Consider the following 15,214-nt stretch of genomic DNA (forward strand, 5'->3'; position numbering starts at 1 on the left):
GCTCCTGCGAGCTGCTGGTCGCTCTATCAGCTGGAAGTGAAGCTCTGTGAGCTTCGGGGAGGCCGAGGCTTTCATGTTCCATTTCCGATGCCGCGAATGGCGCCATATGACATCTTGTGCGTGTCGCTGGAATGTACTTACGCACACACACAAACGACGTGTATGCAAATGTGAAAGCAGATCTATACATCGGTGCGCTTGGTGACACACTTAATCACACCGACTCGTCTTTGCTGCCCCGGGGAAGATGTACTCTGTGTGTGTGTGTGTGTGTGTGTGTGTGTGTGTGTGTGTGTGTGTGTGTGTGTGTGTGTGTGTGTGTGTGTGTGTTTGTGTGTGTGTGATAGAGACTCCCTCAACGGAAGACTGAAAGCGGCCGTGCACGTCTGCAGTGTGTGTTCGCACCATTAAGCTGTGTCAAACAGAGAGCCATAATCTGGAATGAAGCGTCTCTGGTACGGCGATATCCCCGGCCAAGTCGTCATTCTGTCAAGGTCTGCAGGAATCAGCTCGCCAACACGTGTGTCAGGCTGCGGCGCGCTAATAAATGTGTGTCCCTGTGCTCCGTATTAATCGTGTCCTCTCCACTTCATTGGCGGTGAGATTGGAACGGTTTGCAGGTTTTATTATAAAGTTCTGTAAAATGTTTGTATTTTATCACAGTAACCTTGTGAGCACATTTCTTATTGCAAACTAAGGATAACAGTGGAGGTACAGCGTGCAGCAGCGTGGGTCGCTTTGGGTGTTTCTCTAACGAGAGGAATCTGTGTGAGAAGGTTGCAGAAGAAAAGATCAGTGCTGGTCAAAGTTACAGTTTATGCCTTTAAAAATTATTAATATTCATCACAGTCCAAGCATAAACCATGTTTTTGTATTTACTTGTTAAAACGTGATTGATCTGAATGCTAATGATTTAGTTTGTGTATAACATTGTATAGTTAATGGTGTAGTGGTGAGCACTGTTTCTTCTTAACAAGTCTGAAAACATGCGTTTGAGGTCAGCTGGTGTGGATGTGTGTGTGTGTGAATGTGTGTGAATGTGTGTGTGTGAATGTGTGTGTGTCTTTCTGAAGGATTGGTGACCTGTTCAGGGTGTTTCTCCTAAATCTGAGCTGGACTGATGGACGGTGTCCCATTTCCCATTTTGGCTTAAGAATTGAAGCTAAAATAATCAGAAAAGTCATAATAAAATGAAATATTTTCTAACGTCTCAGGACAATACATTGTATGGAAACCTGCCGATCACAATCAGAATAAAACAGGCAGAACGGCGTAACTCAAAACTATTAAGTAAAAAACTAACCTGTAATGTGACAAGCTCTGCCAGATTCCAGTTTAAAAGTCCTTTCATGAATCCAGATGCTTTTTCTCTTTTCCCATTGAGCTGAATAGGAAGCAAGGGCGACTGCTGGGAAGCTAAACTGGCATTATACATAGTTTTCTGTATCAGATCCCTGCGTCAGCGTGGGAGCCGCAGACCAGAGTGTTTAAATCATCTGATGAGAACGATCAGTTGTTGTTCAGCACGAGACAAAGACAGAAAGGCGGTCGGGTCTCCGGGAGGTTTGGTTGTGGGACGACCACACCAGTGTTGTAGGTTTATGTAGCATCATTAAATCATAACTTCTTCCCGAGCTTTCCCACTGCGTACGCCTCCACGTCTCCACATTGAGGAAGAAGGTGATCGTGAATAATGAAGACCGGCAGGACTGGCGCTGTCCCACCAGGCCCGGCGACACCCCGCCTTCCTCCCTCGCCGTTTGGCTTGCAGGGCTGATGAGGCTCCGCCCACAAAAGGGAGAGACGGGGAGAAGAATGTCCTGGGAAGCGAGAGGATGGATGGATGCGACGTGCCTCGAGTGCCGAGAACGAAAAGCTGCGGCGATCCGGGACGCCGATAATTAGCAGTAATTGTTGTTGGTTTGGGTTTCAGTTTATTTCAGAGTATTAAGTGTTTCTCTTTGTCAGCGCGCGACAGAAAGAAATCTTTAAAGTTGTTTACGACTGCAGCCAACACAAGCTCATATTCACTTGATAAGCTATTTGTTTATCAATCAACAACAGATATTATCAAGATAACAAAGCAGTTTAATTGTAAGCAAACAAAATCTGCATGAAAAAACTTGATTATCCTTTAAATCTGATTCTCACAGTTAGTTCCTTTCACACATTTTGCCAGTGAGAGAAAGTTTTCTCATTGTTTCTTGTGAATGAATGTTGCTGGTATTAGTGTTGGACTTTGGCTATAAACGTTTCAGGGATTTTCAAACATGATTGTGTTTCTAAATTCAAATTCTCTCTCCAAGGAAAACATGTTCTAATAATCAACCAATAAAACGTCATTCAAAGTTGTTATGGGATAATAAGCCTGTTGTGATGTTGTATTTTTTCTTAATTGTAGTAAGTGTTTGCATATGTATCTATTTCTTATATTGTACATGTATTGTGGGTTTTTTTTCTTTCTTTTTTAAACTTACTCCTTACTTTTAAATGTTTTTATTACCTTTTCTACATCATGGCCAGGGGACTACAGATAAAAACTTGCCTTCTGGCTAATTCTGGCTTTTTTAACCATGTGTAATCATGTGTTTTATGAAATTACACTGTCCCCTTTTAGATAAACTAATAATACTAATAATCTGGCAATTTTGGGCCGCATGTTACTTTACTGATTACTCGCTTCTAAAAGTAACTAAGTTAGATTACAACTTTAAGTAACACCCCTCACCATTTCCACATGAAAATGACAACCTGTTTTGACAAAAAAGGGGCGGAGCTTCCTGCACATATGTCTTTTTACATATGTGTGTGTGTGTGTGTGTGTGTGTGTGTGTGTGTGTGTATCTGAGAGTAACTAAGTAACCAGCATTACTGCTATCAGCAACGAGATTCGCCTCTTTTTTTTGGTCCTGTCTTTTCTATGTCTTCTACACGTGACCTTTGACCTCAACGGCCGCCGCTTTCCCAAAATAACCCTACCTAGTGGGCGGCGCCGTCGCCTGGATGAACTGCTCAATTCCAATTACGCCGTGGTGATTGCATCGCTGTCACAAAAGTCTGCAAAGGCTGTTCAATGGTGCACACACACACACACACACACACACACTGGAGTGACTGTTGACGCAAGGAGAATTCAGAGGCTCCATCAATCTTGTCATCAGAAATCAGGATGCTTGTTAGTCTGTGTTTTTGTGTGTTTATGCACAGTCTTGTTTGTGGGGCAGTTGTGTATATTTGTGTGTGTGTGTGTGTGTGTGTGTGTGTGTGTGTGTGTGTGTGTGTGTGTGTGTGTGTGCGGGTGCAATTCACCTTTTGGTCTGAGTGAGGTTTTACTGGAGCGTGGGTCGATGGATCAATGTAGAGTGGAAGGCACACACTCAGCGCCGCCAGAATAGCTCTGGAAAGGCCACGGCAATCAGTCTGAGCCGAGCTCGTCCCGAATCATCCAGCGGATTGAGGCTATTTTTACTAACTGGCACTTGAAGCGCTTCCAATGAAGTCAAATATGCAGCAATTACAGATGTGGGTAATTAAATGTGATTCACTATCGATCTCACACACCCGGAATGGTATTTTGTGTTTTTTTTGCCGCCATTGGACGTCGTCCCGCTCGTCACTAATCGTACCAATGTAGTAAAAGCTGCTCAGCCTTGAAGTCAAACTGACGGTACTGAGAGGCAGAGGCCAGCAGATAAAATCTCACTCCTTTAGTTTAACCTAAGCAGGCAGAGCCAAAAAAACAAACCAAAAAAAAAAAAAGGCTGATTACTCGCTGGCAAACCTGAACGGTAAATAAATATCCCTGATCAGAAGCAACAGAGGAGGAGTGGTGCGACTTTGTGGTTTATTCCAACAAATCAAAGAGAAATATTCCATATTAACCAAAGGTCTGCATCACAGAAAAGCCTCAATGGAGCTTCCTTTTTCTTCTTCCAGCGCCAATAACAAAAATAAGTCGTCAGTAATTGTTATCATCGCGGCAGGAAATGCAGTCTAATTCCATTCCGGAGACTTTGGTTGGTGGTTGATGTTACAAATCGCACATTAAGTTAATGCAGTTTAATTTCTGTTTGATTACGATGTCGGATATGAGCTCCTGTCTGTTATACACGTCAGTCAGTTTGCCCGTTTTCTTTTTTTTTCTTTTTCATTAGTGCTAAATGGCTGAAAGTGTTCCAGCACAGTAGGCAAAGACATGAACGCATTAAAGTCAGTGTTGACGTTATGATCCTGCGGCTTCAGACTCGACACGACTCTCCCGAGTTCAGTCATTAAAAACACTTAAAACGTTCAGTTATCGAATTCTGCTTTTGAAGGATAGTTCAAGCTTTCAGTAGATCATATCATGATATTTCATTTAAATAAAGTGAAGAGGGCGGCACCAGAACAACACACATGCAGTAATTACATGCTCTCTTTTTTATTGTCAGTCTGGTGAAATCCGATTGCCCCATTTACATGAAGTCATCAAACTAATGCGTGTCTATTCACCAAAAGATTATACAATTTAGTCAATGGAATAATCCCATAATGCTTTGGTCTGTGACGATGACGGTCATGCTTTACCTGGAGGTCCACCAGTATTGAAGATACATTCTTCTTTTTGTTGAGTTTTTTTATTTAACATTTTAACTCCACAGAATCATTCACCATTCTAGAGCTTCCAGGAAGTTTGTAGGGCTGTTGAGGGATCTCCATTAAAAACAACTAAATATTGTGTGTTGTCTACAAAGAAAGAAGCCATCCTGTCACTTCTGCTGGTTTTCTTTGTGTCCACTTCATATTTAATAGAATCTGGTGTCACACGTGCAGCATGTTTCTTTATCTTTCTGCATTTGTTCTGTAATGTGTCCCTCTGAAGTTTTATAGATATAGGAAGACATCAATATTCACTTGCCTCGTAAAGGGTTATGTTTACTTGAGATTGGATGACAGTTTGGTTCAGGAAACAGACAGCAGTGTACAAAGAACTTGAAAAACGTGTGTGTTGAGTTCAGCTGCATATGTAATGAAGTGATAGCTGATTTATCATTTACCATCATTTTTTTTCGGCTTCTTAAAAATACTTCTTCTTTTGGATTTAATGGCAGTTTGCATCCATAAAGTTGTATTACCGCCGTCTGCTGGTTCTATCTATCGACATCGCTTCTAGCGTTGTTCTTTTTTTAAATACTGAAAACTACAGTGGCCCAGGAGGATCAACTGCAACTGCAAAAGCCACGACTGAAGTTAAATCCACAACGGATTCTCAGATTTTAATTACGAGAGAGTTCAATAACTTTATGACAACTGCTGATTTGGGAAAACACATAATTAATCACAAGCATCAAGGAGCAGCGTTTTACTCCCGTTGTGGCTTTCGATGTGTTTTGACCCTTCTGGGTCACCATACAAAACCTCTACATTAGATTTGTCCTGATTTGGGGTTTATAAAAGTTATTTTTTCCAGCCAAGTGTCCAAAGTTTCCTATTAGTCCAAAGGTTAAATTTAGTCCTTAAACGCTATGTTCATACAACTAAAGTCTTATAGGTAAAAACATCCACGTGATGATAATCCTAACAGGTTCTCTTTAATAGAAGTTAGACAGTGAAAATGTTCCCGCATTGTTGAAGCCTTGACACATTTCAGAGATACTGCTCTCGTTCATCTATACGTTCGTATTTGGTACAATTGTTTAACATAATGAGATTATTTGGTCAACATGCGGCCCTGCGTACGCCTCATTCACGCTGCTCAGTGCGAGCGCTTTGCCGCACGCCGCTCGTTTGAGCGCCGATTGAACGCTGCAGATTAAGGATCGCTCTTTCATGCTGCACGGAGGGAAAATTCATCATCTCTCTCTCCCACTTACACACATGTGTAATCCACCTCCGCTTTAGAAATGGAGATTAGCAGGCAGTTCGGTCGTCCTCCTATGTGGCTCGTATATGAATTCAATAACGCGTGTTTACATCTCTGTGAAGCCATTCTCAAATCGTCATGTTATTTAATTCTTGGTTTTGTGCATTTGCTCTATTCATGGAAACCTCTACCCATCCATTCATCCATCTATCCGTCCACCTTTTCACCCAATAACCAGACAAAACCCGTCCGACGTGCAGAATCTAATCTCACTTATGCACAATATTCGATTAGACTGTTTACCTCCTGATAAACTTCATGCTTTATAATTTAGCTTTTGGACTGTATACCAACCATTCATCTCTGTTTCATTATATCTCGTCCACTAAGGTGTTTAAAGTTCTCCTGTTCTCCAGATGTTCATCTCCTCCTCCTGGTCGGGTGGTTCCAGAAACCTTCAGCATTCAAAGTTTCTCGCTCCTCCTTGATTTTCCTCCATTTGAATATTGGATCATAGGAGCTGCATTCAGAATCTGCTGTGTCTGTGTGAGCTGGACTGGCTCCGCCCACACATGCCCATCTTGGGAAGAGGAGGAAGTACTTCCCCTCGTGGTGCCATGTGCCAGAGCAGAGCTGCCTAATTGTGGGAGGAGTCAAAGGGAGGGCCTACCTTGATTGGGATTGGCTAAACCCCGGATGACACTATATAGGGTTTGATTTCTGATTGGCTGGTTGGAGCAACACACTTTTTAAAACCTGAAACAAGCCAGGGAGAGAGAGGACAGACTGTCTTCACTTCTGGGGCGTCAGTCCAGGTATGGGGACGATTAGTACTGCTGGAAAACCATTAGTAGGTGAATTTTGCAGAATTTGACCCGTTAAATTGAGTTAACTTGGAGCTCTTCCTGACTCCCTGTCTGCTTTCATACATTTAACAAGCGAGGATCGTGTGTTACTCCATGTTGTCATATTCCAGCGCTGGGAGAAGAACGACTCTTGGAAGCATCTCCCGGGCTGCTTCTGCTGTGTCCACTCATGCCACAAACTGTGTATTTGTTCTCCCGGAGCTGTAGATCCAGATAGAGTAAAGCTGACAAACAGTAGTAGGTAGTAGTGGTGATTTTTATATATATTTTATATATATATATATATATATATATATATATATATATATATATATATATATATAGCCTTACAGAGAAGCAAAGAAGATAGCGGTGCAGAGATAAGAGGTGCTGCTGTATTAGGGCTTGTGCTGCTGGGAGGCTTCCTGCGCCGATAAGGACATGGAGCTTGTTGTCGCAGGCGGCGGTATATCTGTCTCAGATTATGTTGTGAGATGATGGCTTCATCTTTATTGCTTGGTTGTATCTGGCCAGAATATTTACACAACAACAGTTGGGGAGGGAGAGTGGAGGGCGGAGGGCGGATGGTGGCTTCGCTGCGTGGATCTCCATGGAGGAATAATGCAAACGTAATGACAGTGCAAGTCCTCAAACTAATGCAAAGCTCACGTTTCGCCTCCTGCCAACGTCTAAGAACCTTCTCAATAACGATCTAGTTGAACCTGCTTATTCCAGTGGCTCCCTCCTCCTCTTCCCCCTCCTCCTCCTCCTCCTCCTCCTCCTCCTCCTCCTCCTCCTCCTCCTCCTCCCAGCTCTTCATGCTGTCCTGCCACACACTAAAACTCTAATAGCTGTGTTTTGCTCAGTGATTTTCATTTAGGCCTATTCTTTGCTCGAGCGCAGACCCTCTTTGAAGTGGCTTGAGATAGAAAGAAAGAAAAAACACAGCCTGTTGTGTTTTGAAGGCGTTGGTGATTTATTCAGGATGGCTGCATTCTACATGGCGCCGGCCTCAAGGATACCGAAGCTAAACTTCAAACAGGATGTAGTTTCATTTTTATTCTTTTTCTAATTCATCTCTATTGCATAATTGATTCTGTTGACTGTTTCTCCCTTTGTCACGCTGATGAATTGGTTTCTGCAGTTGGCTTCACGGCGGGAGTGGCAGTCTAACAGTGATCTTTTCCTCTGTCTGTGTGTTTCTGTGCTTTTAGAACTTCCCTCGGAGAGTGTGTGTCACTCTCCTTCAGTTCAGGCTGTGGCTCTGCTCTTCTATTCTGCATCTTCCCAAACGTTCCTACGCTCAACTATCAGTGACGGTTTTAGCAAAAAAAAGACGTGAACCTGCACTTTGTCAGCCCCCCCGCTGTGAGACGGCGTCCTCCGGTGAAGACAATATGCTCCTATTTGTGTCTCGTTCTCCGCCGCCTCTGCTCGTCGATCTCCTCCGGTGTGTCGAAGAGAAAGCGAGAGCGGCAGACAGCTATCCATCGGAGGGGGCGAGGGAGGGAAGGATGAAGAGCGCCGCGGCGCCCGGGGAGCCGTGACACTTAAACACTGTGACACACACAGAACCAGTCCCACACACACACACACCTGGATGGTGGCGTAAAGGTTATTTAAAGAGCCGCTGGGTGTTTGTGGTGCGCTAGAAAATAAAATCCTTGAGTGAATTTTTCTTTTTTTTTACTACCTGACTCATTGCGCCTGCACACAATAGGGTGTGAAGGCTGGCGCAGATATGTACAGACTGGAATCAGGTTTTTTCTTTGTTATCTTCCATTGTTTTGGAATATTTGTCATGTTTGGAATCTCCCACGCTGACGAGTGAGTGTCATATATATATATACTTACTGTATGTTTAATGCTTCTGGAATATTCAAATTTGTCAGGGAACTGGAATATGTGTGTGGTTTCATTACAAAAACAACCAACAGCGCCATCTCGTGGCCTGGCATGCTAACTGCATCGTCTTTTTCCCGCCTACGTCGTGGTAATGGACGTCGTTTTTCAGGACAGCGACGTGTTAACGTGAAACTTTTCTGAAAAGGAAACGTAAAACAACGTCAGGTGAACGGGGTCGAAGATTTGTTGTGAAAAGTCGTAAAATTTGTGAGCTTGTGAGACTTGAGAAAGTTTTTGAGAGTTTTCTGACATAAAAAGGAGACAATTTCAGGAATTTAAATGTTATATAGTGTTTGTATGTTCAAGAATATGTGAGGGAGTCGAACATAAGACCTGTGAGACAGGCGATGCTCCAGTCCGGCCAAACCACCAAGCAAACTGTAAAAAACTTTATTTATTTCAACTCATTTCTAAAGGGTAGCATTGCGCCAATAAAACTGGCTTTTTGTTGAGATTCTTGTCATTTTTTTGTTGTAATTGTTTAGTTTTATGGTCACGTTTTCAAACTTCAAAGTATAAATTTAAAGGTTATTGTGGCTCTACTTCAACTTTCAAGATGATTTGGCTGAAATAAAACGTGTTTGACTCCCCTGGTCTCCAACAACGTGTGAGAGTTGTAGAAGTTGTTTCCACCTCTGAAAGGAATTTCATTGACTTGAATTTACCATCAAGTTTCCTGCAAAATGTTGTTCATGTGTTGAGGAGAAAACTACAACACAGCTTCCTTGAAACTTAAGACACGTTTCATATCTCGAGATCTATCATTGACGGGTTCGTTTGCGAAAGAAAAAGTGAGATTTAAAAGATTAACGTAGGATTTTAATACTTCCACTAATAGCATTCACCAATGTAATGCTGCTTAAAATTCACTTTATTCATTTTGAGTCATTCTATTTTCCTTCCTTCCTTCTTTCCTTTCTTTCTGTCCTTTCCTCATTTTCTCTGAGTGCCACCTCCGGAGCATTACTCAGACAAAACAAGCTTCCCATTTGTGCGGCGAGTCGTCAGCGCAGACATGCGATTACAGCGGCGGGGTTAAAGCAGCAAAGGCCAGTAAACAGTAACACGTATCGTCAATGCAAACACGCCGGTACGCCCGTCTCGTGTGGCAACGGAAGCCTTTTTTTTTTTTTTTTTTTTTTTCATTTTATCAAATGTCATTGTGGGAAGAAGGTCAGCTTTCACATGCGTTATGCTTGAGATAAAACAACGTACCACCTCCTCTCATCTCCACTCTCTCCCACACTTTTTCTTTTTTTATTGTTATTCTTTGACCCACACACGGAATTGTTGTTTTTTTTTTCTTTTTTTGTTAACTCTCTCTTCGGTATTGCAGCTTACCTGCCTCCTTGCAGCTCAACACCGCCCTCTAGAGGTTTCAGTGACACTGTTCGTCGCTCTCCATCATGTGTGTGTATCCGCACACCGTCTTTCTGTGTGTCTTTATATATCGATGTGTACGTTGAGGCGTGTAAATCTGTGTGTGCGTGCACTGGCTCCGCCGTGCTCGTGCGTTTGACGGATGATGTGTGACAAGTGTGTGGAGTCAGCCCTTTGGTGGGAGCCCGCTGGGGCTAGAAAATGCCCTTGTCCTTTTATATTTTACTGCATATCTTTTTTTACTCCTCCGCTCCGCTTCCCCTTTATGCTCCGGGCCTACGAGCACAGCTCTAAGCACATGCTGATCGATCGGCCGTTTGACTTTGAAACTACATAAAATAGTGCCGGCGTGCTGCGTACGTATATTCAAAAGTGCAGTGACACACTTGTCATCTGGCATCGAGTCGGAACGTTTCGATAACTTGAGCACAGACACAGATTAAACATGAGCAGCGATAGTGGGAAAAAAAGAAAAAGGTTTGTGACGGGAAATGAGCTCCTGAAAGATTCACACATAAGGAAGAAATTTATTGTAAAATTCACAATTTTGAAAGTCACAGCGTGAAGAACGACTTCGGAAGGTTGAGCTGTATGATACAAAAATGTCCCTCCAGTTTTCTGACAGGCTGTTTTGGGTCTGAAAGCTGAACTGGACTAAGATGTAATTTAGTTTTCTGACTTTGTTCTGGCGCAGGAAGCCACGAGTGTGAAAACAGACTGGAGATGTTGTGGTTCGGTATGAAGCGAGTCTTCGCCCAGGTTTGGTACCCTACCATGGAAGAAAGTGCCCTTGGGCAGGACACTGAAGCCTAAATACTCCTCGTGGTGTGTGAACACATTGCATGGGTCACTGTAGTAGTCATGAAAATGTGCCATAACATGAAGTCCATTTACTTCCATCATTTTCTTGGTAGTTTCTGTCTTTATCTTGCAGCTTGTAGTGAAACGCCCTTATGGCTGCCTCGTCCAGTCGCAGGTTTTTTTTTTTTTTTTTTTCCAGAAGCAGCTCTCTCCTTCACCTTTCTGTTTTCACACCGCTGTGTGTTTGCCGAGAGACCCTCGCTGCCCCGGCGGCCCCTCGGACCAGACAGTGGAGCCAAGAAACTGTCTGGCCGGCTGGACGGTGTAAACTATGTGTTTACAGCAGCGCCGGGGTCGCTGGGCGCTCGGCTGAGCGCGTCTCACCTGCTGCTCGACCATCTGACGGCAGCCCAGACGTGTTGATGCGACCAAATCCTGCTCATAAATATCCGGTTGTTGTCTTCTCCGGCTGAGGGGAGATAGAGACGTAGGCAGCGTCTGGCGGCGATGTCTTACTTTTCATTCAGCATAACTCCGCTGTATATTTGTGAATATTTCAAAGGTTAAACTCAACCAGGGAGTCCAAAATGAAAGCTCTTGAGTAACCAACGTCTCAGCCGTCCTGCCGTGTTTTCTCTGGGCCTCAGTGCATACCGTGTACTCAAACATTTATAGACTGTATTATGTGGTCATGCATTTATGTATGTTTCCTCTGCTGCGGCTCAACACGCCTCCATAATGGCGCTCTTGATCAGAACATGCTCGGGTCCTGAGAACACGGTTGCCGCTGTCGGAGGACTGGAACGCGCCGGATTATGTAAACAACGGCCGCGTATTTGTTCGTTCAAAGAGCAGAGACACGGTGGATAGTTTGTCCTCATTGTCCCTCTCAATCTGCCCATTTCACCTCAATACCTTTCTGCCAGTTCAGTTTTCCTCCTTTCTTTACGCCTTCCTCCGTTCACTCGTTTTGCTCCTCTTCTCACTGTCAGGAAGGGGGGTGGGGGTGGGGGGGGGTGCTCTAAATAACTTTATTGACATTTGAATTGGTTGTGGATCATGGTAATCATCCAGCCTTCCTGCTTCCTGGCTGCCATTCAACGAGAGGAGAGCGTCGGGGCAGCAGCGCTTCAGCCGGGCCACAGCTTCGGTTCACTCGCTCATTTCATCATTCACATTCTCTCTGCGGCACCGAGCGCGTCGCCCAGACGGGCTGGTATTAGAGGTCGTGAATGAAGCAGCTCATTATACACAGAGGGTAATGTAGTGGGAACATGTGGCGTATTCTAGTAGGTATTTTTTTTTTTTTTTTCTTCTTTCTTTTTTTTTTTAAAAGGCTACATGACCGTGAATCACCGCATGAGAATGTTTGCTCATTCTTATCCTCCAAGAAAACCTCCCTGGCTGCGCTCCTGTAACAGTCAGCTCGGTCATGAAATACTGGCAAGTCAAAACTCCCCCATCCCTCGCTGAGTCTGGTGATATTTTTCTCTCCTGTAAATTCTGCTGGAAGCTTTTAACGTGGCTGGAAATCAAAGCTTGTCTTTACTCTGTGGCATCCTCATATTGGGTTTTTTTTTTTAAATTATTTTCAAATTCAATATTTTAAGAGAAATTATGCATCTCTTGTCGCTTTCTCGCCAAATACTGGTAGTGAAGACTTCTAACAGTGATTTCTGCAATATAAAAAACTGGTTAATCTGCTTTTCATATGTGAATGAGAGTGGGCGTGTCCACCAGTATTTGTCTTCACTGTAATATTTTGGCATATTGGGGATAAAGGAGAGCGTCTACAGCATTTTCTGGCGAGCAATCTGACCTCTGAGGGCCAAAAAGGAACCGCAGAATGTCTCACAATACCTGCAATCCATGTCAGCAAAAAGTTTATTATTCAGACAAGAAAAAACAGGACATAATAACTACAGATTTCAAGTCTCTCGCTCAAAAAATACTTTTATTGGAGAACATTTTAAGTGACCCCCACTTTGCTGCAGACTTTCATTCAGAAAGAATCTCTCGCTGCGTTCATCTTGTTATGTTGTTATGCGGTTTGATATTTTTGTGCCCAAACAATAGACCAACAATTTTCTGTGGATAACTGTTGAAATTACATTTCCTGTGAAATTTCACTTGACTTGCACCGTTTTGAAATGGTTTGTCTCTAAATAAACCGATAGCAGAACAGATTTTCCTCCTGAGGCCAGAACATTTTGACTGGCGTCTCGTTGTTCGTGTCTCTTCTCCTCAAATCTGAAAAATTAAAACCATCTCGTCAACACTGGCAGAGTTATGAGCTGCGACATGGGGAGCAGCTATTTTGAGACAGACGGTATTTATTGAACTTAGAAAAATAAAAGCTGACCAAACAAACTTTGTACTTGAACCAGTACTGCAGTTTTTCCTCAAACCACAAAGACAAATAAACTTCCCCGTCTTTCTTTTCCCGTTTTTGTATATTTGTGAACTTTTTTCTTTTTGTTTTGCACAGATCCAGGTTTGTGTTTCCTTCCTGCTTCCTCGTTTTCTTTATATGAGACCAATCAAACACTTTCTGACGTGCAGACGTGACGGCTTCTTTCCTTTTCAGTCGTTTTCTGGCCTCTAATCTTCGATTCTTTTTTTTTTCCTTTTGATTTTCATTCCAAACTGTAAACGACGCAGCCTCCAGCCTCCTGTCGTTTGGCGGCAGATAAATCCAACACCTGACTTTGCGCGAGTGTCCGTGCTGATTGAAAGAGTTGTCGCTATAAATGACCCCGGCCCGTTGTTGGACCGAGCCTCTCTGGTGTAAATACATTCCGCTCTCTGCTTTCAAAGCCAGGATCATTTTTCCTTGATGTGGAGCGAGAGCCGTGTCCCTGGAGCGAGGCTATGCAGAAGAAGAGCGAGTGATACAATCACTCGGCCTCTGCTGGCAGCGACCGCCCAGATTGAGAAATGTGGGGGAAAGAAGGCGACCCGCTCAACCGTGACGTGAAACTTTTCTGCTTACCGCGGTCGAACTTGGCCACCCGACTCTCGCTTCCTCGCTTTGCGTGGAGAAAGATTTGCAGGCCGACGGAACCGGGGCGATAAAGAGAGGAGGAGGAGGAGGAGGAGGAAACGGAGGAATTTTTAGTGGATGAGTGTGTTTTCGGGTTTGCCTAATGACGGGTGCTGTCGGCTCTGCAGCTGCGGAGCTCCAATCAGCTGAGGAAGGGATGGAAGGAGGGAGAGACGCAGACAGATAGAAAGTATTAAGCCGCAGATGCACAAAGAGGAATTTAAAAAAAAAAAAGTCTAGAAAACTGTTGTGCAGCGAAGCAGAGGAGGTGAGATCGACGACTTTGAGTGAAATAAACACAGAGCGGCTTCCAGGGGGAATCGCCAGAGAGACGGGGAGGGAAAGACAAGTTGCCAAGATAGTTTCCATTCTTCTCATCCTCCCTCAACGAGCTGGAGTAGAAATGGCAAGAGGCTGCGGTCCAAATCATTACACTCCGCTGCCTTCCTGGAAAGTATTTACTGTTGTCAATGCAAGAAAGCAAAGAGACAGAAGGCAGTTTGTATAAAGAAGAAGTGAAATATGCAGGAAGAGTGCAACGCGGTGACGGACTGCGGTTTTTGTGTTCTTCAAATACATTTGCATATTTTCTCGGCCTTTTCACCTCCACCCCCCACCCCCACCCGTCCTGCTCCATCCTGGCCCATGTTTCCATCAGCTCTGGGATTTAAGCCTTTAAGAGGCTCTTTTTCCCCCAGTAAGAGCTTTAAGGCAGAATGTGTGAGGGAAGCAGTTTTTTGGGGAAAGGATGAGGGCTGGACAGAAATAGGTACAGGCCGAGAACAGGAGGACGTCTTTGACCTTGAATTGTTCTCTTCCATGAAACACCCACTGTAACTCTGCGGAGGGCTTTTTCTTTTTTAAAGGCAAGGACACTGGTTTATTGTGCCTCGGGTTTTGCTCACAGGCGCTGCTGGCGGTCCGCGGGTCTAAATCAGCAGGTTTGACGAGAGGTGCTCTGAGAGGAGACGTCTGCTGTGAAAGGCTTTATTTGTGTGTCGGCGTGCAGCACGCCCGTCAAACATTCCTGTGCGACGCTGTCATTTTGTGAGCCCGCCGTGATCCCTGAGATTTGTATCCAGATTACATGTGGAGATTGATGCTTCGACACGCAGCCAAGAGCCGAAGTCTTCCTGTGTGCCCAACGCTCACATCTTGACCCCCGGACTAATCACACTTCTTTTTTCCTCTTGTGCTCCTACAGGCAGACCCGGGAGCAGCAGACGCCGCCTGACTTCTTCTATTTCTCCGACTTTGAAAGACACAACTCGGAAATCGCAGCCTTTCATCTGGACAAGTAGGTGAACACAGTCTGGACATGTGTGTCTGTATTTTCTTCTCCATGTGCGCCAAAAAAACCAAAAAAAAAACCAACCTGGAGGATGCTGCACCTCTGTG

The 15,214-nt window shown here is 44.1% G+C and overlaps 1 protein-coding gene across 1 annotated transcript in view; it reads left to right on the forward strand.

Annotated features, from left to right (window-relative positions):
* The window catches only part of fam20cb (FAM20C golgi associated secretory pathway kinase b), a 55,317-nt gene that overhangs the window by 30,524 nt on the left and 9,579 nt on the right, over window positions 1-15,214 (forward strand). Inside the window, exon 4 of the mRNA XM_080472447.1 lies at window positions 15,021-15,113. Within this exon, the coding sequence (XP_080328573.1) occupies window positions 15,021-15,113 (93 nt within the window). The remainder of the gene's footprint in view (window positions 1-15,020; window positions 15,114-15,214) is intronic.

Source organism: Lipophrys pholis, assembly GCF_963383615.2.
Source record: "Lipophrys pholis genome assembly, chromosome: 1".
Lineage (NCBI taxonomy): Eukaryota > Metazoa > Chordata > Actinopteri > Blenniiformes > Blenniidae > Lipophrys > Lipophrys pholis.